At 49.0% G+C, this 21132-nt stretch overlaps 3 protein-coding genes across 4 annotated transcripts in view; 2 read left to right on the top strand and 1 right to left on the bottom strand.

The window, feature by feature from the left end:
* MSH5 (mutS homolog 5) overlaps positions 1-11179 on the top strand; it is a 26209-nt gene extending 15030 nt beyond the window's left edge. The window contains exons 13-25 of one of the 2 annotated variants that reach the window (XM_077760858.1): positions 3244-3372; positions 3644-3716; positions 3876-3985; positions 4225-4305; positions 7654-7741; positions 7966-8155; positions 8272-8398; positions 9043-9192; positions 9769-9843; positions 10064-10207; positions 10398-10535; positions 10688-10761; positions 10974-11179. In XM_077760858.1, coding sequence (XP_077616984.1) covers positions 3244-3372; positions 3644-3716; positions 3876-3985; positions 4225-4305; positions 7654-7741; positions 7966-8155; positions 8272-8398; positions 9043-9192; positions 9769-9843; positions 10064-10207; positions 10398-10535; positions 10688-10761; positions 10974-11085 — 1491 coding nt within the window. In that variant the 3' untranslated portion in view covers positions 11086-11179. Of the gene's footprint in view, positions 1-3243; positions 3373-3643; positions 3717-3875; positions 3986-4224; positions 4306-7653; positions 7742-7965; positions 8156-8271; positions 8399-9042; positions 9193-9765; positions 9844-10063; positions 10208-10397; positions 10536-10687; positions 10762-10973 lie in introns of both variants that reach the window. The other variant, XM_077760859.1, reaches the window with a different exon arrangement.
* Positions 11180-11884: 705 nt separating this feature from the next.
* Positions 11885-13705, top strand: SAPCD1 (suppressor APC domain containing 1). Its single transcript, XM_077760915.1, has 5 exons — positions 11885-11998; positions 12240-12380; positions 12877-12972; positions 13085-13174; positions 13266-13705. Exons 1-5 carry the CDS (start codon positions 11885-11887, stop codon positions 13356-13358), a joined length of 534 nt encoding a protein of 177 aa, XP_077617041.1. The 3' UTR covers positions 13359-13705.
* Positions 13706-14040: 335 nt separating this feature from the next.
* VWA7 (von Willebrand factor A domain containing 7) overlaps positions 14041-21132 on the bottom strand; it is a 15148-nt gene continuing 8056 nt past the window's right edge. The window contains exons 11-17 of the mRNA XM_077760916.1: positions 16101-16233; positions 15832-15984; positions 15625-15717; positions 14914-15215; positions 14693-14832; positions 14310-14484; positions 14041-14205 (exon numbers count right to left, since the gene is read on the bottom strand). Coding sequence (XP_077617042.1) covers positions 14041-14205; positions 14310-14484; positions 14693-14832; positions 14914-15215; positions 15625-15717; positions 15832-15984; positions 16101-16233 — 1161 coding nt within the window. The remainder of the gene's footprint in view (positions 14206-14309; positions 14485-14692; positions 14833-14913; positions 15216-15624; positions 15718-15831; positions 15985-16100; positions 16234-21132) is intronic.

Consider the following 21132-nt stretch of genomic DNA (forward strand, 5'->3'; position numbering starts at 1 on the left):
CGTCACTCACTGCCAGCACAGATCCTGATGTGAGGCTTGAACTTACAAACATGAGATCATAAACTGAGCTGAAGTCAAGAGTCTGACACTTAACTGACTGAGCCACCCAGGTGCCCCCCCTTTTTTTTAAACATGAAAGAGTAAAGATCACAGCTTCTCCAAGTTAATGGTTTTTTTAATAGTCTATTTACTTTTGAGACAGAGAGAGACAGAGCACAAGTGGGGAGGGACAGAGAGAGAGGGAGACACAGAATCTGAAACAGGCTCCAGGCTCTGAGCTGCCAGCACAGAACCCAATGCGGGGCTCCAACCCACTAACCGCGAGATCATGACCTGAGTCGAAGTCAGACACTCAACCAATTGAGCCACCCCCAGGTGCCTTTTTAAAATGCTTTAAAATAATTTTTAAAGTGGATTTTTAATATGCCCATTTAGCTTTTAGACTGGCTTTTCAGATTCAGGTAGGCTTTTTTTTTAATTTTATTTTTAATTTTTACATTTATTTATTTATTTATTTATTTATTTTTGAGAGACAGAGAGAGACAGAACGTGAGTGGGGGAGGGGCAGAGAGAGGAGAAGACACAGAATCCCAAGCAGGCTCCAGGCTCTGAGCAAACATTCAGCACCGAGCCTGATGTGGGGCTCGAACCCACAAACTGTGAGATCATGACCTGAGCCAAAGTTGGACACCCAACCAACTGAGCCACCCATGTGCTCAGGTAGGCTTTTGATATGCCCCTCTGACATGGCTCCCAGTCCATTTTTGAGCACTTCCTAACTTTTTACCACTACAGGATGCTCCAGAGTCATCTTATATTTTCTTTGCCTAAGTCCTGGAAGCAACCATTTCTCCAAGGAATCAACCATTTCTCCAACCATTCTCCAAAGTTCTTTGTCCATATCTAGTGGACAGATCTTGGTTTCTAATACTATTCTGAATATATATTCTGAGAATAGTATTAGAAACCAAGATCTGTCCACTAGATATGGTTATTGCTAATGGGGTGTCTGTTACTTTTCTCCACAGACAGAGCTAAAGAAACAAATGTAGTATGCTAACCCATACATATACATCTATATTCCTGACTCGATCTATCTATATATTAAAGAACCTATAAGTTCATACTCATAGCTCTGATTCCAAGTCAATACCAGAGTTCAATCTAGACTTCCTCCTTTCCTCATTTGTAATTTCCTTCTCTCCCAGTGAGAAACCTGCTTCTTATTATTCAGCAGGTTTCTTTTAACATGAACAGATATGTGGAGCTATTTGTATATTCCATTCCCACTACTGAACATTCATCCACTGCTTCAGCCAGGCCAGGCTATGCATTCAGGTGCTCTGCCTAGCAGACCCACTGTGTTCTGCTCAACATAGTGTGGTGGTTAAAAGCCAGATACTTGGGTTCAAATCCCAGCTCTTTTATTTACTCTCTGCAAGATCTTGAGCAAATTATGTTTTTCCTTTGTGCTTCCAGTTGCTCCACTGTAAATGGAGATAATTCCTATCTCCTAAGATTATTTTTTGATCAGTGAATGAAAGTAACATGTGAAGAGTTTGCCTGTCATTCAGTAAGTGGTAGCTCTTATTCCTACCTCTATTCATTTACTCATGCTCTTGCTCTCAACCAGAATACTTGCCTTCCTTTTGAATAGGCTTACTCACAACCAAGCTCATTTCCTTTTCTCTGTAAAGATATCCCCAGTGATGTTAGCCCATATTAGTCATATTCTCTGAACCTACTTAGTAATTTTAATCAGTTCCATAACTTGGTCAGTTTTGTGGGTAGTCATTATTTTTGCAGCTTGCTTGTTTGTTTTCATCATGACTAAATTATACACCCTTTGATTTATTTACTTCATATATCTTCTACCACCAAGTAAGGCTTATTAGATGTCCTGTCCTGTGGATTTGGTCTGTCCACTCAGTCTAACCTTGGCAGCCACCTCAGGACACTGAGCTTCACCCTGGGGAATTAACTGTCAATGACTCTCACCCTTTCTCTCTTCCTGCTCTCTTTTTCCAGTGCTGTCTTTCTCCTTCTGCTCATTTACTGCTCTGCCTTTCATATCCCTACTTCTCTCTTTTCTTCCTCAGTATAAAATCCTTTACTCTTAGGGGCACCTCAGTGGCTCAATCGGTTGATCATTCAACTTTGGCTTAGGTCACTATCTTGCTGTTTTTGGGTTCGAGGCCTGTGTTAGGCTTTGCGCTCACAGCTCAGAGCCTTCTTTGAATTCTCTGTCTTCCTGTCTCTCTCTCTCTCTCAAAAATACACAATAAAAATATAAATAACTTAAAAATCCTTTCCTTATTGAAGCACCTACCACTTTATTTTAATTAATTTATTTTTAAAGTTTTAATGTTTATTTATTTTTGAGAGAGAGCAAGAGTGAGCATGAGTGAAGGGGCAGAGAGAGAGGGAGACACAGAATCTGAAGCAAGCTCCAGGCTCTGAACTGTCAGCACAGAGCCCGATGAGGGGCTTGAACCAACGAACCGTAAGATCATACATGACCTGAGCCAAAGTCAGCCGCTTAACTGACTGAGCCACCCAGGCGCCCCAATGTTTATTTTTGAGAGAGAAAGGGACAGCGTGTTAGCTGGGGAGTGTCAGAGAAGGAGCCACAGAATCTGAAGCAGGCTCCAGGCTCTGAGCTGCCAGAACAGAGCCAGATGCAGGGCTTGAATTCATTAACTGTGAGATCATGACCTGAACTGAAATCGGACGCCCAACTAACTAAGCCACCCCGGTGCCCCTATTTATTTATTTTTTAAGTTTATTTATTAGTCTCAAGAGAGAAAGAGAGTATGAGCAGGGGAGGGGCAGAGAGAGGGAGAGAGGAGAATCCCAAGGAGGCTCCGCCCTGTCACTGCAGAGCCCAAGAGGGCTTGAACCCAAGAACTGTGAGATCATGACCTGAGTCAAAACCAAGAGTAGGACGCTTAACCAACTGAGCCACCCAGGTGCCCCTATTTTTAAATCTTCTGGGTATATTTCTATCTTCTTCTCTAGACCAAAAGCCCAACTGGGACAGGGCCCATTTTAGTTCTTTGTAGTTTCACTATTTAGTGTAGTGCCTGACACAGAATTTTACAGATGCCATTTTCTCACTTACTGTTTCTTTTTTGCCTTTGAGATCTTCTGTCTTTTTTATTGTGTTTCCCCCTGCTGCTCTCTGTTCTTCTCAGTCCATCCCTGTCCCTTCACCTCAGCCCATTCTGTCCATTTCTGTTACAGACTGTGTATAGTGCCTTGGGCCTGAGGGATGCCTGCCGCTCCCTGCCCCAGTCCATCCAGCTCTTTCAGGACATTGCCCAAGAGTTCTCTGATGACCTGCACCATATTGCCAGCCTCATTGGGAAAGTGGTGAGTGGAAGGACCTAGGGAAGAGAAGTGGGATTGGATGACAGAGAAGGACTGTACTCTGGGGAATGTGGTGTGGAAGATGGGAGACATCAAGGTCAGTTGGATGACCAAAGAATGAGATGGTGAGAGGAAGTGTCAGAATGTCAGAGACTCCTTGGAAGGATACGGTTAAAGCAGGAACTTCAGGGAGAATTGGGGCCCAAGCAGAGGTGAGAAACAGGATTGGGAGATAGTTCTGAGTGATGAGCAAATGGACTTTTTATTTCCTCAGGTGGATTTTGAGGGCAGTCTTGCTGAAAATCGCTTCACAGTCCTCCCCAACATAGATCCCGAAATTGATGAGAGTGAGTGTTGGGTGTGTAGTGGGGCTGGTGAGCCTAAAACACGAGCCTGCCCAGTGATGGGGTACCATCATCAGTAGGTGGCCACTACAACTGGGGATAACCATAGCAAACAGGGCAAGAATCTTACTTTCGATACCCACATGTCTTCCACTCTCCTAGAAAAACGAAGGCTGATGGGACTTCCCAGTTTCCTCACTGAGGTTGCCCGAAAGGAGCTAGAGAATCTGGACTCCCGTATTCCTTCATGCAGTGTCATCTACATCCCTCTGGTGAGGGCAGGAGGATGGGTGTAGCCTCCAGGGGTCTTTTATTGGAGATATTAGGCTTATGAAGGACACACTGCTGGATGAGAAAACCCCTGGGGAGGTGTGAAGAATATGAACACTTAGTGTGTGGCTTTAGTCCCCTGAGGGAAGCACTGGAGAACACTGGGATCTTTGGCATCCTCTGGGGAGATAAGGTGCCCAGTACTTTATTCCCTGTTTTAACTCCTCTTTACTCTCCCCAGATTGGTTTCCTTCTTTGTATTCCCCGCCTTCCTTTCATGGTAGAGGCCAGTGACTTTGAGATTGAAGGACTGGACTTCATGGTAAGATCCTTGACCTCTGTAGGGAAGTGATAAGGAAAATGATTCAGCAGCTGAGGGAGGGCCTTACCCCATCAGCACTGCCCAATATGGGATGTCTCTTCTATAGTTTTACTTTGATCTTTACCAGCTCTGAGATAAAAGAGAAAGAAGTCAGGTGGGAAAGAGATAAAAGACCTGTACCCTGAAAACTATAAAACCTAGATGAAAGAAATTGAAGATGACACAAAGAAATGGAAAGACATTCCATGCTCTGGAATTTGAAGAACAAATATTGTTAAAATGTTGATACTACCCAAAGCAGTTTACAGATTTAATGCAATCCATATCAAAATACTAACAGCATTTTTCACAGAACTAAAACAAACAATCCTAAAATTTGTATGGAACATAAAAGACCCTGAATAGCCAAAGCAATCTTGAAAAAGAAAAAACTGGAGATATCACAATTCCAGACTCCTAGTTTTATTACAAAACTGTAGTAATCAAAACACCATAGTACTAGCACAAAAATACACACATAGATCAACAGGACAGAATAGAAAGCCCAGAATATGCAATAGGGAGAGGCACCTGGGTGGCTCAGTCAGTTGAGCATCTGACTCTTGCTCTCAGCTCAGGTCTTGATCTCAAGGTTGTGAATCAAGCCCTGTATTGGGCTCCATGCCAGGCATGAAGCCTACTTAATAAGCTCAAAATGCATTAAGGACCTAAATGTGAGACATGAAACCATAAAAATCCTAGAAGAGAGCACAGGCAGTAATTTATCTGACCTTGGTTGTCGCAACCAAGACAAAGATGTTGCAACATCTTTCTAGATACCTCTCCTGAGGCAAGGGAAACAAAAGTGAAAATAAACTATTGGGGCTACATTAAAATAAGAAGCTTCTGCACCGCAAAGGAAACAACCAACAAAACTCAAAGACAACTGTGGAATGGGAAACGATATTTGCAAGTGACATATATGATAAAGTGTTAGTATCTAAAATATATAAAGAACTTATAGGGGCACTTGGCATGCACTTCATTTCAGGGTTGTGAGTTTGAGCTCCGTATTGAGTGTAGAGATTACTTAAATAAGTAAAACTTAAAAAAAAAAAGAACTTACAGAACTCAATAACAAAGAAAAAACAATTCAATTAAAAAAATGAAGACATGAACAGACATTTCTCCAAACAAGACATCCAGATGGCCAACAGACACATAAAAAGATGCTGAACATCACTCACTGTCAGGGAAATACAAATCAAAACCACAATGAGATACACACCTGTCAGAATGGCTAAAATCAAGAAATCAAAAACTCAGGAAACAACAAATGTTGGCAAGTATGTAGAAAAAAAGGAACCCTTACGCACTGTTGGTGGGGATGCAAACTGGTACAAGCACTGTGGAAAACAGTATTGAAGTTCCAAAGAAAATTAAAAATAGAACTACCCTATGGATCCAGAAATCACACTACGGAGTATTTACCCAAAGAATACAAAAACACTAATTCAAAGGGATGCATGCATCCCTATGTTTATAGCAACATTATTTACAATAGGCAAACTATGGAAGCAGCCCAAGTGTCCACTGATAGATGAATGAATAAAGAATATATGGTACACACAATGGAATATTACTCAGCCATAAAGAAGAATGAAGTCCTACCACTTCCAATGGCATGGAGGGATCTACAGAGGACAATGCTAAGTGAAATAAGTCAGAGAAAGATAAATTCAATATGATTTCACTCACGTGTGGAATTTAAGAAACAAAACAAATGAACAAAGAAAAAAAGAGAAAAAAACCCAAAACAGACCCCTAACTATAGAGAACAAACTGATGGTTGCCAGAGGGCAGGTGGGTGGGGGGATGGGTGAAACAGGTGAAGGGGATTAAGAGTACACTTATCTTGGGGCGCCTGGGTGTCCCAGTTGGTTAAGTGTCCAACTTCAGCTCAGGTCATGATCTCGCAGTTCATGAGTTCGAGCCCCACATCGGGCTCTGTGATGACAGCTCAGAGCCTGGAGCCTGCTTCACTCAGAGTCTCTGTCTCCTCTCTGCCCCTCCCCTTCTCACTCTGTGTGTGTGTCTCTCTCTCTCAAAAATTAAAAAAATTTTTTAAAAAGTTCATTTATCTTGATGAGTACTGACTAATACTCATGAAAGTGTTGAATCACTATGTGTACATCTGAAACTAATATAAGCTGTATGTTAACTACACTGGAATTTAAAAAAAAGAATCAGAAATTATCAGGGGGAGGCATAACTAACCTAGTGTTTAAGAATGCATATTTGGGTGATAAACTTATAAAGAAAATAAAGAATAGGGGCGCCTGGGTGGCTTAGTCGGTTAAGCATCTGACTTTCGCTTGGGTCATGATCTCGCAGTTCGTGGGTTCGAGCCCCGCGTCGAGCTCTGTGCTGACTGCCATCTCAGAGCCTGGAGCCTGTTTCAGAGTCTGTGACTCCCTCTCTCTCTGGCCCTCCCCTGCTCATGCTGTCTCTCTCTCTCTCTCTCTCTCTTCTCCTAGAAATAAATTTAAAAAAAAAACATTAAAATTAAAAAAAAAAAAGAAAATAAAGAATAGATTCCCAGAAAGGTCAGAACAGAGGTTACTTTTGAGGAGCTGGAGACAGTTGTCATAGGATGGCTCTCTGGGGTAGCAGGCAAAATTTTAGTTTTTAACCCAATTTGTAACCTACGTGGTTAGTCACAAGGGTATTTACATCGTAATAATTCCTTAAACTATACATTTGTTTTATACAGTTTTCCTTTTTAAATTTTTTTCAATGTTTGTTATTATTATCATTATTATTTTTGAGAGAGAGAGAGACAGAGTGCAACTGGGGGAGGGGTAGAGAGAGGGAGACACAGAATCCAAAGTGGGCTCCATAGAGCCCAAACAGGGGCTCAGACTCACTGTGAGACCACAACCTGAGTGGAAGTCGGATGCTTAACCAATTGAGTCACCCAGGTGGTCCTGTTTTATGCAGTTTTCTATTCTGTTCTTTTCTTTTTAATTAAAAACTTTTTTTAATGTTTATTTTTGAGAGAGAGAGAGAGAGAGAGAGAAAGCGCAAGGGGAGGAGGGTCAAGAGAAGGGAGACACAGAATCCAAAGTAGGCTCCAGGCTCTGAGCTGTCAGCACAGAGCTCCATGCAGGGTTCAAACTCATGAACCACGAGATCACGACCTGAGCAGAAGTCAGATGCTTAACTGACTGAGGCATCCAGGTGCCCCTGTTCTATTTTAAAATTTAAAAATTTTTAAAAGAAAAAAAAGTTGGAGTGGGGCTGGAGGTGGTGTTAGAGAAGATGGGGATCAAGAATGCAAAGCCCACAGCTTTGAACCCTTGCACCCAGTTTCTGTCAGAGGAGAAGCTGCACTATCGTAGTGCTCGAACCAAGGAGCTGGACGCATTGCTGGGGGACCTGCACTGTGACATCCGGGGTGAGGAGAAGTAAAAGGCTGGAGGGGAGCGGGCAGCTTGGAGGACGTTCTAACTGGCTCCTTTCTTCCTGCTCTCTCACTCTGACTGCACCTTTTCCTCTCAATGTCAGGGTGTCTCAGACTCTGTCGGCAAGCCTATTTCCAGGTCTCTCTGCTGGCTTCTTTGTCTCTTTTTCACTTTCCCCTGGAGCTGATGCCCAACCCTCTCCCTCCCCTACCCCTAGACCAGGAGACCCTGTTGATGTACCAGCTGCAGTGTCAGGTGCTGGCGCGGGCAGCCGTCTTGACCCGTGTGTTGGACCTTGCCTCCCGCCTGGATGTCCTGCTGGCTCTTGCCAGTGCTGCCCGGGACTATGGCTACTCAAGGCCCCGTTATTCCCCCCAACTTCTTGGGGTCCGAATCCAGAACGGCAGGTGAGAATAGAAGGGGCTGAAGGCGTAGACACAAGGGTCCCAAAGGCCCCATCTGTGGTGCCTTCATTTATCCGGATTCACAGGCCATGTGTGAGGCAACCCTTTACCCACTGCAGACATCCTCTGATGGAACTCTGTGCTCGAACCTTCGTGCCCAACTCTGCAGAATGTGGCGGGGACAAAGGGAGGATCAAAGTCATCACTGGACCCAACTCCTCAGGGAAGAGCATATACCTCAAACAGGTGAGGAGAGGGGAGCGTAGGTGACTCAGTCAGTTCAGCACCCCACTTCAGCTCATGTCCTGATCTGGCAGTTCATGAGTTCAAGCTCTACATCAGGCTTGCTGCTGTCAGCACAGAGCCTGCTTCAGATCCTCTGTACCCTTCTCTCTGCCCCTCCTCAACTTGTGCCCTTCCCCAAATAAATAAAACATTAAAAAAACAAATAGGTGAGGAGAATCCCTGCACACCGGGCCTCTGGCATCTTCTTCATTGTATCCATCTTTCAACTGCCTGCACACATGGGTCCCTTACAGGTCTTCCCCTTTGTTCTGACCCAATCTGTCATGAAAAGGCCGAAGCGCACATTCCCTGCTCCTCTATCTCACGTGTTCTCACTCTCTACTTGAGGGAGAGCCATGCTCTAACATATCTTTCTGTGCTCTGAAATCCTCTCCCCCATTTCTGAATAGGTCCACGCCATTCCCAGGTGTGCCTCTGCCCACTCCCCCTTCCTCTTTCCTGATTCTAGAGAAAGGTGAAAGGGGTCTACTCTCACACTAAACTATGTCCATCCCTCTTTGATCTATAATTCACCCCTCAGTCTTGCCTCACCTTTACCCCAGCCCATACCATCAGGCCCCAGGCCCTGTCTCCTCCATTTCTAGGTAGGCTTGATCACATTCATGGCCCTGGTGGGCAGCTTTGTGCCAGCAGAGGAAGCCGAAATTGGGACAGTCGATGCCATCTTCACCCGAATTCATAGCTGTGAATCCATCTCCTTGGGCCTCTCTACCTTCATGATCGACCTTAACCAGGTCAAAGGGAGCAAAGAGGGGTGGGACTATGGGAGGGTATTAGTAAGGAAGGAACTCTATCCTTGAAAAATAATCAAGGGCACCTGGTGGCTTAGTTGGTAGAGTGTCTGACTCTTGATTTCAGCTCAGGTCATGATCCCAGGGTTGTGGGATGGAGCCCCATGTTGGGCTTCATGCTGAACATGGAGCTTGCTTAATATTCTCTCTCTCCCTCCCTCTGCCCCTCACCCCCGCTCATGCTCTCTCTCTGAATGAAAAAAACAAATTCTAAAAAGAAAAATGATCAGAACAATAAAAACTTTCCCTCTGCTGCATGCCTTCTGTATTAGGCGCAGGAAGCACCAAGTTCAGAGATTAGAGAATCAATACCATGAACCTTTACTGAACCTTTGATTTGCATGAGGCACTGTTGGCAATGAAAGGATGAATGAAATGTGTGTCTTATCACTGAAGAACTTGCAGTCCAGGAGGGTGGGCACATATATAAGCAGCTTTATTCACAAGCAGACTGTGATCAGTGCATTACAGGCCTTGAATGCCACTGAAACTCTCCCTTGTCCACCTGGTGCCCAGCAGGTGGCGAAAGCAGTGAACAATGCCACCAAGCAGTCTCTGGTCCTCGTGGATGAATTTGGAAAGGGAACCAACACGGTGAGGAGACAGAAGGAAGAGAAACTGAGGAGGGGAAGCTGGGGGAGGACAGAGGAGCATGAGGGTGACGCTGTGCCTCGGGAAAGGAACAGGGGTGCATGGGGCAGAAAAGAAACAGAAAAGTACAAGATGGGGAAGATGAAGGCAGGTGGAGAGGTCCACACGGCAGGGGGGTGGGGGCACCTCTGGTTCAGCACCCTTACCACTGCTCTCTGCGCAGGTGGACGGGCTTGCGCTTCTAGCTGCTGTGCTACGACACTGGCTGGCACTTGGACCCATGTGCCCTCACATCTTTGTGGCCACCAACTTTCTGAGCCTTGTTCAGCTACAGCTGCTGCCACAGGGGCCCCTTGTGCAGTATTTGGTAAGGAAGCTGATCTGGCCCTCTGGGGATCCTTAGGGTGAGCATTTACCAGAACTGAGGACAGGCTCTTCAATTACAGTAGGGGCTCCCTGAGCACAGCAACCACATCCCTTCCCATTTCTTAATCCCCGGTTTCAGGGCAGGAAGCAGAGCGATTGATGACACATTGTCCCCCTTTATCTCTTTTAAGACCATGGAGACCTGTGAGGATGGAGACGACCTAGTCTTCTTCTATCAGGTTTGTGAAGGTATTGCCAATGCCAGCCATGCCTCCTACACAGCTGCCCAGGCTGGGCTTCCCGATAATCTCATTGCTCGTGGCAAGGAGGTGAGTGAGAGACAAACGTCAATACCTCCATCAGGGCTCCCTTCCATTGGCCTGGGTTTCTGGGTACATGGGATTTCTGACCTTTATTTCTGGTCTCTTACCCAACTCCCCCTCCTCCATTCCCACCCCAACCCTCCCCTCCTTATTCCTAGGTCTCAGACTTGATCCGCAGTGGCAAACCCATCAAGCCTGTCAAGGAGTTGCTAAAGGAGAAGCAAATGGAAAAGTGAGTGTGTAGCCCAGTGTCCTGGCTCTCTCTAGCATGTCTGCAGCTCTTCTCCCCTTTTCAGGGACTCAGGCTCTTTGCCCTTCAAAGACCCATGATTTATTCTGAAATCCCTAAATTTTCCTAGGTTCCCTGTGCCACAGCCTCTCTCCTCTGCCTGGGCACTCAGTCATCTATTTTCCCATAAATCCCGTTGTTCTCTCTCCCATCAGTTGCCAGACGTTGGTAGATAAATTTCTGAAACTGGATTTGGAAGATCCCAACTTGGACCTGGACATTTTCATGAGTCAGGAAGTTCTGCCTGCTGCCACTGGCATCCTTTGAGAGTCCTTCCTTGGCTTTCCTCCACTTCCCAAGACCCCAGCAAGCTGCCTTGCCCTGTTTCCTGGTCTCCCTCAGACCCAGAGTTCTCAATTTTCCTGGAAATTCTGTTTCATGTTAGGAATAAAGTTTATTTCAGAGCAAGTTATTGTTTCTTTAGAGCAGCCATCACAAAACAATAGGAAAGACATGAAGTACCAATCAGAAGTCCACAGAGGGGGCCTGCCTTGGCTCGTTAAAAACGCAGTAACACTGGGGCATCTGGCTGGCTCAGTCAGAGAAGCATGTGCCTCTTAATCTCGGGGTCGTGGTTTGGAGCCCTATGTTGGGTGTAGAGATTACTTTAAAAAATAAGCTTAAAACAACAACAACACAGTGACTCTGCTATAGGGGAACCCTTGGGTTCCACCCAGGGGACTTCATGAGAACCAGCTCTTTCAACAGACCCTACAAAAGCACATGAGAAGGAAGACGGAGAAGCCCAACAGAGACGGTCTTTTCCCCTTAAGTAGGAACACTCCGACCTCAGATAGACACAGCAGGAAGGGCTCTGAAAGGCTGAAAAGGTGGGGACCTCAGATAGACACAGCAGGAAGGGCTCTGAAAGGCTGAAAAGGTGGGGACCTCAGATAGACACAGCAGGAAGGGCTCTGAAAGGCTGAAAAGGTGGGGACCTCAGATAGACACAGCAGGAAGGGCTCTGAAAGGCTGAAAAGGTGGGACGGGCACCAGGCAGGGGGGAAGGGGAGGGACCCACCCTGAGCACGAGTGGGCGTGGCTCCACCCTTCCCACCTCGGAGCCATGGGGAGCCAGGGGCCCCATGGGCTGTCCCTGGTACAGGCCCCCTATACAGTTCTGCTGCTGCCACTGGAGACAAGCCGCCAAGATCCAGGGGCCCGGAGCTTCTTCCTCTGGGTGAGTATTAGTCCTGCAAGAGGTCCCAGGGAACTGACTTCCTGGATCTGCCCCTACATTTTCATTCCATTTTGAGGACCCGTATGTCTTTTCCCCTGCCTCCCCTTGCCCTCCAGCTCAGTGGTCAGTCTGGGCTCACACTCAGTGACCAGACAGTGAATCCAACCAAGGGTTGAGAGAAAGGGCTGTGGCTCAGAGCCCTGCTGTGGAGAAAGTCGGCCTCTGCTTCTGGCCCTTCCAGCTGCAGAGGATGCAGGCTCTGGAGAGGGAGCAAGATGCCCTGTGGCAGGGGCTGGAGCTGCTGGAGCACGGCCAGGCCTGGTTTGAGGGCCGTCTGAGGGAGGCACAGCAACAACAGCTGCATCTGGGGGCTCTTGGTGAGGTACGGGGCTTCTGTGTGGTGCGGAGCGGGAGGAGCTCTGGGGGTCTGGGGACATGTGGACACAGCCTGACACCACCCTGGAAAGGCAAGAGTTAATGGGGGCAGGGATCCTGAATTGTAATGGCTGGATGCCACCATGTGCTGGTTGGTGTTCATTGTTGGGATTAGAGGAGGCTGGTCTGCATTCCATTCAGAGGGACCTGATTTGGATCACTCCATTGAGATGGAGGAGTGGCCTGGATTATTCCAATGGGTTAGGAATGAACAGGGAGGATCCATAAAGAACAGGGAAAGGGGTACTATGCCATCTGAGGGGGATGGAGGAACTGGACTGTTAAAGAGATGGGAGTGGAGAGTATTAGATTTTTCCACCTGCCTTGGGGGGTACTGCGATGAGGGGATCCAGATGGAGAAGAGATATGGCCTGTGGTGACAGAAGAGCAGGAGATGGACCTCAGGGTTTCACTATGTTGTCAGCCTCCAACTCCTCCTTTAGAATTTTCTAACAGATTTACCCTCAGAGCCTGGTGGCCCCCAGTTAGCCCAGATTCAAAATATGAACACCTGTTTGCAGAATCTGATTCAGGAGAAGGTGAGTTTATTGTTTTTAGTTTATACTCTTGGGAAGTGGGGGTAGACAGGGGACTTGGGGTCAGCACTGGTTTAACAGAAAAAAGCAAATCCCACCCTCTCCTCCCTCCCAGTTCTCCCCACATCCCTTGAATCAGGCTAGTTCCTGTGCCACCCAGGACTGGAAGGGAAGGCCGAGGAAGCAGACCCTGTGGCAGCAGCAGGTAACTGTAGGAAGTGGGGGGAGGGCGGAAGCTCAGGCCCTCGGGGGAGGGAGGAGGGGGATGCCCACCCCGGTTCTCTCCTCTTCTCCAGCTGTCAAGGCAGCAGAAAGGAGGCATTCAGACAAAAGGGAAGACCGCTCAGCTGGGATGCCCCAGTATGCGGAGGGGCCCAACCCGTGTGTGAAGCCTCCTCTCAGTTTCCTCAGTTGGTGACAGGGAGGCTGAGTCAGAACCCCCAGTCTCCTTATTTTGCCTCTTGACTTAATAGATAAATGGCTCCAGGTGGTGGGCCAACTGAAGTCCAAACATCTTGGTGTAAAGTTTCTTCTCCACAACTGAAAACTTCATTTCATCTGCTTGGTGTCTTACGCCCTCACCCTTGAGTGATCTGCATAAATGACCTTTCTTTGAAATCCCTTTCTAGAGAAGACATGTTTATTGAAACTGTCCAACTTTAAATACAAAAATAAAATAGGAGTTTCTTCAGAATTTCAAATAAGAACAATTCTATAAATTAACCTCCACTCCCAACCTTAGTCTCCTCCCCATATACCTTTCCTTCTACCGGAGCTTAGGAAAGCATGTATAAATAGTGGAATAAAGAGATTTTGTTACAGAGAAATAGGAGCCAATTTTCTCCAAAAAGGAATATTTGCTTTGGTTCCCAGCAGGGTTGGGGTAAGTGCATTGTGGGAAAGTCCATTGCCCTCTGTCCCAATCTCACAAAGAAAGAGAGGGACAAGTGTCTGAGAAGGAAAGCTCCATCCCAGCTGGGAGAGGTGGGATCCCAAGGCCCAGTTGCCTGCTCAGCAGTGGGGCAAGACTGAAAATAGCGCGGGAGATACATCCCTCTAGGGGTTCTGGTGTCAGCAGGAGGCCAGGCCTAGCAGGAGCAGCACCCCTACAACTGTGCCCCACCGGGGGTTGCCCACCAGCCCTCCCCCAGCCCTTCCCCGAGTCACCAAAGTGGAGGCAGGGCTAGTAGAGGCGAGGATAGGGCCAGATGAGTGGGCAGGGGCAGCCAGCGGGTCCTGGGGAGAAGAGGGAGAGACGGTCAGGGCGTCTGCACCCAAATTAAGCCTGCACTGTCCTCCCCCTACACTGTTACCCTGCAGTGAAAAGTGAGGTGCCTCACCTGCGGGGTGGGGGCCAGCACCAGGAGCTGGAGGAAAGCATGGGTTGGGGGCACTGGTCTGGCTTCACGATCTGTCGCAGTCACTGTCACCGTCACCACGGAGTCTGGGGCAGCTGAGTCTGGGACCTCCAACCACAGAAGCCCCCAGGCAGACTCATTTGGTTCCAGGCGAACCCTGTCGAGTGGATAGTCGCCGGGCTGAAGGCCCAGGCTCTGAACAGTTGAAAGCCCAGGGTCCGCACCCCAAGCTGGACGGGAGGGGAGAGGAGAATCCAAGGGCCAAGTGGAAGAGCCAGCTGTGGGCGGCAGTTAAAATACCAGCGCCCACCCCAGTGGAACCTAAAGGTGGGCCAGAACTGAACAGGGGGGTTCAGGGGCTATACTTGGAGAGGTTGGAGGTGAGAACGAAGCTGGGCTTGACAGATGTTCTAAGCTCAAGATCCTGAGGGCCCGAGAAGCTGGCGATGCGGAGGCTGAGCGGGACCTTGCTGCCCGGGGCCAGGAAACTCGGGGGACCGCTGAGCTGTGGAGGAGGGCGCGTCAGGCGAGGAGGAGCCGCTGCAGCTCTCTCCAGCCCTACCTGCACCTCCCTCTTGTGTCTCACCTCCAGAAGGATGGGGACCACTGTGCAGGGCTGGAGGGCAGCACGGTGCAGGCCCTGCCCCTCTCTGTCCTGGCCAATCAACTCCAGAGAGAAAGGTCCCACGGTGGACAGAAGCGTGGGCGGTAGCGAGGCGGCAAGGAAGCCTCGCTCCGGCGGTCCCGTGGGCTGCAAAGGCGCCCGGCCCAGCTCTGCACCTTCCGGGACCCCCCGTAGGACAACGTGGGAGAAGTGCAGCAGAGGATCTCCAGGGTTGCCTCTGGAGCCCAGCCCTGTCACCTCTACCAGCAGCTGGGTCTGGAGGCCTGGGACAGGGGAGAGGCGGGGAGAACAATGGTCCGCTTGAGGTTCAGAGACACGGAGAAAAGAATGATCAGCTTTTGGAATAGGGGTTACCTCTGGGGGTACGAATGGAGAAAAGGGGTTACCTCTGAGGGCTATTGTTGGGCAGGGTCAGGAAAGATTCTGGGATTTTGAAAATGTTCTAAATCTTGAATGGAGTGGTGGTTACATGAGTGCATTATATGAAATCCATCCAGCTATATACTTAAGTTTAGTGCACTTCATTATGTGTAAGTTATAACTCAATTAAAAATATATATATAGGGGCGCCTGGGTGGCTCAGTCGGTTGGGCAGAAATAAATAAAACATTTTAAAAATTTAAAATATATATATATATAATTAATGGGTGCGTGGAGGGGGAGTGGACATACCTGCAACTGGCTGAGTCAGGGGGTAGAGGCCAGGGTGGGGGCCATCCTCCACGGGGATCCCAAAGTAGAAGAGGAAGTCCAGGGATGTCTGGGCTGAGGAGGGCCAAGGCAATCAGAAACCTTCCTGAGATGAATGTGACTGATACTGCTCTTTGAGCTCTTCAGCATTCCCGTCCCTTCCCTTCCCAGGAATATCTCCCTCCTTACCTTGCACTCTCACCCGGGGTGTGCCCTCGGCTGTGACCAGGATCTCCCAGGTCCCTGTCTGTAGAGGGTCATTCATGGTAACTATCCAGAACTGCCCAAAGCGGCGAGTGTGACCTAGAGGTCCTTCACCTTCCTCCTGGCCCTGGGAGACCCCTGGTGGCAGGGGGGGGGGAGCAAGAGATTGGCACGTGAGATGGCTCCTGTCCCTTAGGACGTCACCCTTCATTCTCTATTCTTCCCTCTGCCTTGAGACACACACGTGGAAGTACCTTCAGGGTTCCTGATCCAGAAGCTGCTGACCTCCCCATGGATCCGGACTATGACCCTCTGGAGCAGCGTATCCACCCTGAACACAAGTGGCCTCCCAGATACCACAACAGGAGGTTCCAGGGGAAGGGTAACCTAGAGGGATGGGCAGAGCCAAAAAATAGGGGAGAAGATGAGGCATTGAATGAAGTGGGAACAAAGACAGGAAAAAGGTGGAGGCAGAAAGAAACTACATCACACACGGAGAAGGGTTACCAGTGAAAGAGGGGCACAGGACCAGGGATGAAGTTATGGTCAACGACAGAGTGGAGGCAAGGGATTAAGGGTGAGGTGATTGCTTCTTGTCCCTTAAAAGATGGCAGGACTTCCTGTGGTGGCCCTGAGGACAGACTACTGGAGGCCAAGACTGGGGGACGGGGAGGTACTAACAGGGAAGGAGCAATGTGGAAGTTGGGTAGCCATGGATCTCAGAAAGAGAAACTTCCTTTCCCAACCTTCTGACTGCAGTGGCAACACAGCAGTGTTAAACTGTTAACCTATGAGAAAAAGCAACGCTGTGTCACCCATATCCCCTGTTCTGAGCCAAAAGCATTAGTCCCTCTGGCCCTCATACTTACTCACCAGGTCAGCCATGCTGTCCCCAACAATGGCTGCCACATCCTGGATATGCTGGTCTTTGGTGAAGATTACCTCTCCTCCTGAGGCCAAGGCCACCGCTTCATAGGGCTCAAAACGCATAGGGGACAAGACCTCACGCCGAGCTCGGCCCTGAACCCTCGACGGGTCCTCAGTCACTAGGAATGTTACCTGTGCCCAGAAAAGAGGCCAGTACTGAGTACTCCAAGTGCCGTCTACCATTGTAAATGAGGATGTCCTGTGCTCAAGTGTTCTGCGGAGCTGATGATGAGCAGTAAGGTCCCGGTCTACCCTCTGACTGCTCCTGTAGGGTCTCCCAATGACACAACCCCCAGGCCTTCGATTAGTAGTTGCCACTCCCTTGTAACTGTCTCCATATGTCATCCACAGTGGATTGCTGGCAACTAGATCTCTAGTTCTTCAAATGGTTTATTGGAGACCAGTTCAAATATGCATTCAGCATCATATAAGGGATCAGGAAATGTTATACATTGTCTGCTTCTCCCACCCCATGCCAAGGCTGGTTCAATCACCACAGTGTGGTGTGATCCTTGTTATGAGATTCTCGTCACAGGGTTTCCTGCATCTCTGGGTGGCTAACATCGGATGTCCCATCAGCTGTGCTCACTCTGCAGCGCCGCTCCTGAGTCAGGGACTCCACCCGGTTGGTGAGAAAGGCATCCTTGGGGGAGGCATCAGTGAAGACAAAGATGTCTGAGAGTGGAGGTGTGTGCAGCAGAGCCAGCTAGCAGAGAGGAAGAGCACTCGTCTTAAAAATGGCAGCAGCAGGGGAATGGGTGGAGGAAGGGAGGGCAGAATAGAAGGAAATATGGCCCTGGAACCCTGGAGTGAAGCTAATGGAACTAGGCTCTGAAGGTGGGGTGGAGGGTGGAGGTCCCAGGAAGGCTCTAGTTCCCCTTGGTGGTGGGAACTGGAAAGGAAGGGAAAAGAAGGGAAGGGGGAGGGGGAGGGCAGACCTCCAGGGCTGACAGGCACATCTCAGGCTCATCTCCACCCCCCAAGGCATGGATCTCATTGAGTTGTTGCCAGAAGCTGTCAGGATCACTGGTTGTAAAGACAGGGCCAAACCCTGGGGAGGAAGAAAGGAGGTTGAGATGAGTTAGAAGAGGAAGAGGGCTCCCCTCGTCCCTACCTGGGGCCACCTCCCACCCCCCAGTCAAGAGGCCCACTGTGCTCCTGAAATGAACAAATATTGAAATAGCAATATTCCCTGATATTTATATGAGCAGGGCAGGGTAAGGGCTAGTTACTTTTGGGGGGAAAATAGACCTCATTTCCTTAACAAAATGGCAGCATTTCCTGTGGTCCTGAGAGGGCCTTTATTAGATATGTATGTAAGTATAAAAACCACCTGGGGCCTCAGGTTCCTCACCAGAAAAACCAGAGAAATAATGGTACCTATCTCAGAGTGTCATTAGGAGGACTAAATGAGTTGGTTTTGTAAATCTTAATAGTGCTTTGACACATAATAAATACCAAACTTGAAGCTTCATCAAGTATGTGATAAACCCCTGTTAAATTCCAGCTACTATGAAATTTATGCAGGTAAATCAGACTCAACTCCTGCCTTTAGGGAATTCTCAGTCCTGTAGCTATTTTATTTGATGGTCATTTCAACCATCAATAGAAGATAGGCAGGATAAGGCAAGTACTAACTCATTTTATGGATGATGAAATTGAGGCAAAAAAAAAGGCTAAATGATCAGCTTAAGAATGCACAGTGACAGGTCAACCCAGGTCAGATGGTTTACTAATTCAGCGTGGGAAGAAATACAATATAACTAGCTGTTTCAGAGGCTTCACAGAGGCCTGGACCCATCCTTATCCCAACCCCTGTCTATAGGAAATGGAGAGAATTGAAAATGACTGATTAGAGTGGAAGCCTAAGAAAGCAGAGGCCCCTGCCTAAGCACAGATCATGGTTAACCTCATATGAAGAGTGCTGCCATTTTGGAAACAGCAGAAGTGGCCAATTGTTTCCTGTATGTACAGAGGTACCAGTAAAGACTCAACCATAGGAAGTGTCACCATTTTGTTAAGTGAAGCCGTGAGGCTCACTCCCCCACTAGTGGCATTTACGCCTTGCCCTGACACTCCTTTCTTCCACTATCCTCACCAGACCACAGTTACCTGGATCATGGAAAGGTACCAGGATGTAGTGGGAAGGCTCCATGGGGCTGCCCCGTCGCTGTTCCACAATGTGGCGAGCCTGGATTTTGGCAGCATTGATCTCCTCACCCATACTGCCCGTGGTGTCCAGGACAAAGCTCAGGCTGGAGGCTGGGCTGATGTCCAGCAGCCTGCGGAGCAGGCCAGGGATACGGTGGGGAGTCTGCACATTTGTCTCCAGCCCCTGTTTACTCAGCTCCCCCAGGAGCACATGCCCATTAAGGGGCACATCTCCCAGAGGCCACTCACCTGGAGAAACCCTTGTCTCCCAGCCGGTTTCGCAGGAGACTGAAGGCCTGGATGGAGGCCAGAAGGGCCAGTTTTGCTGCCTGGAGGTGCAGCATGTGGTGGGGAGAGAAGCCTGGGGATGTGCTATCCTTGTTGATGCCTCCCCGTGGTGGCTGGGAGCTGCTCTGGTCAAAACGGCCCCCATGGCTACACTTCCCTGGTTTGGGGAAAGAGATCTGGAGGGTGGAGGTAAAAAACCCACTGCCTCCTAAGAAAATGAGGCCCAGTTTTGACCTGGCCTGACCTCTCACTCTTCAGCAAAAGATCAGCAAGAAAGATAACATTTTGTGGAGGGCAAATCTGGAGAAAATCTAGAGGGGTTAGTCATCACAGTACATGGTGGATCCCCTAATCCTTCCAGTCCATCCCCAAAAGCTACCCTTGGGTAATGGAGAAGTCTTACCAGCTAAGTAAGATGCTATTCCCCCACCCAACAATCATGGCCACCTCAGTGGGCCTCATCCATCTACCCCCTCCCCAACATTCCCTCTTTCTTCCAGAAGTGATGCCATAGGAAATGGGACAAGGGCCTATAGTTCTGAGATCCCTAGGGAGAGGGTCAGGGGAAAAGAAGTGACTTTCTCCCCTTACTTCTGCCTGGTACCTGGAGGTTTGGAGGGATGAGTTCCAAAGTAGCCAGAGGTGAGGAGTGTAAAGCCCAGCAAATTCCCGGGGCAGCTCAATTCCCCACAATCAGAGCAGGTAGGATCACCCACTGGGGAGAGAGGACAAGGGTCTAGAGGCCAAGATCCTGCCACCACTGACGTTTATCCCCATCCTTCCAAACTTTGGCTTTTCTCTGAGCGGACAAAAGCTCAAATATACCCTTCTAGGCTTTCTGAACAAAAACCTAGATCACCTAGTGATGAGACTGAATATTTGAGACCAGGGCTGTGCTAGGAAACCTAGAAGCGTGAGCTGTGGATGGGAATGAACTTGTAATGGACAGGAGGCAGCATCATAGCTCGGGTGGAAGGTTGAGGGCACTGTGAGGGAGAGCCCTATGTGCTCCATCCCACGTTGGGGAAGGAAGCCACATGAAAGAGAACTCAGCTGCGGTCCACAGACCTTGGTCCTGGGTCTGTCCTCCCCTGTGTGACCTTGGGGAAGCTCTCTAACTGACCTAGCCTTTGGCTGGACTGGGGGACCTCACAGGTCGTTCCAGAGAAGAATCCATGTCACATCCTATGTGACCTGAGGATGTGATGCAGTGCCTGGGCAGGCTGAGAGGACATGGCTTTGATGGGTTTCCCCCATCCCCCTGGGGTCATGGCCGTACCTTGTGCCAGGCTCCGGAGCTCCTGCCTAGGCCAGAGGAGGTGAGGGTGTGGCTGCTGCTGTCCCAGTTCCACCCAGTTGCTGTGACTGTAGAAATCCTAGGGGGAGGGGGCGAAGGGGAATGAGGCACTGTCTGACCTTCTCACAATCTCCAGTGCTTATTCCCCCTCCTGGAAAGCCTCCTCCTACCCCCGCCACTGCCGTCAGATACTCCAAGTGCCCTCCACACCCTCTGCCCGTCGCCCAGAACAGAGCTTTCCCCCGGTGGGAGTCTCCTGGTGTGTCCTACCATCCCACTCAGAGTCCAACCAAAGGCCCTCCCGTGGCCTAAAGTCCCACCCCTGACCTCAAGCCTCCTCGCTTTTCTCCAGCCACAATGGCCTCCTGGCTGTTCCCACAGGGAGAGCTGCCAGTTTGGAGGTGGGGGAACTGGGGACCAGTCTCAGGGCACTGGCAAGCAGTGCCCCATCCCTTCTTGAGTAGGGGGAGGTGTGATTAAGAAGGCACCACGAGGGGGTACCTGGGTGGTTCAGTCAGTGAAGTGTCAGACTCTTGATATCTGCTCAGGTCATGATCTTGTGGTTGGTAAGATCAAGCCCTGCATCGGGCTCTGTGCTGACATTCCGGAGCCTGCTTGGGATT

Source organism: Crocuta crocuta, unplaced genomic scaffold (assembly GCF_008692635.1).
Source record: "Crocuta crocuta isolate KB4526 unplaced genomic scaffold, BGI_CrCroc_1.0 scaffold762, whole genome shotgun sequence".
Classification (NCBI taxonomy): domain Eukaryota; kingdom Metazoa; phylum Chordata; class Mammalia; order Carnivora; family Hyaenidae; genus Crocuta; species Crocuta crocuta.

Excerpts from the sequence above, each read along its gene's own strand:
- SAPCD1 (XM_077760915.1), top strand. The coding sequence starts at position 11,885 with ATGGGGAGCCAGGGGCCCCATGGGCTGTCCCTGGTACAGGCCCCCTAT. Across the intron at positions 12,381-12,876 it reads ATCTGGGGGCTCTTGGTGAG|AATTTTCTAACAGATTTACC; the intron begins GTACGGGGCTTC and ends CTCCTCCTTTAG. Across the intron at positions 13,175-13,265 it reads AGACCCTGTGGCAGCAGCAG|CTGTCAAGGCAGCAGAAAGG; the intron begins GTAACTGTAGGA and ends CCTCTTCTCCAG.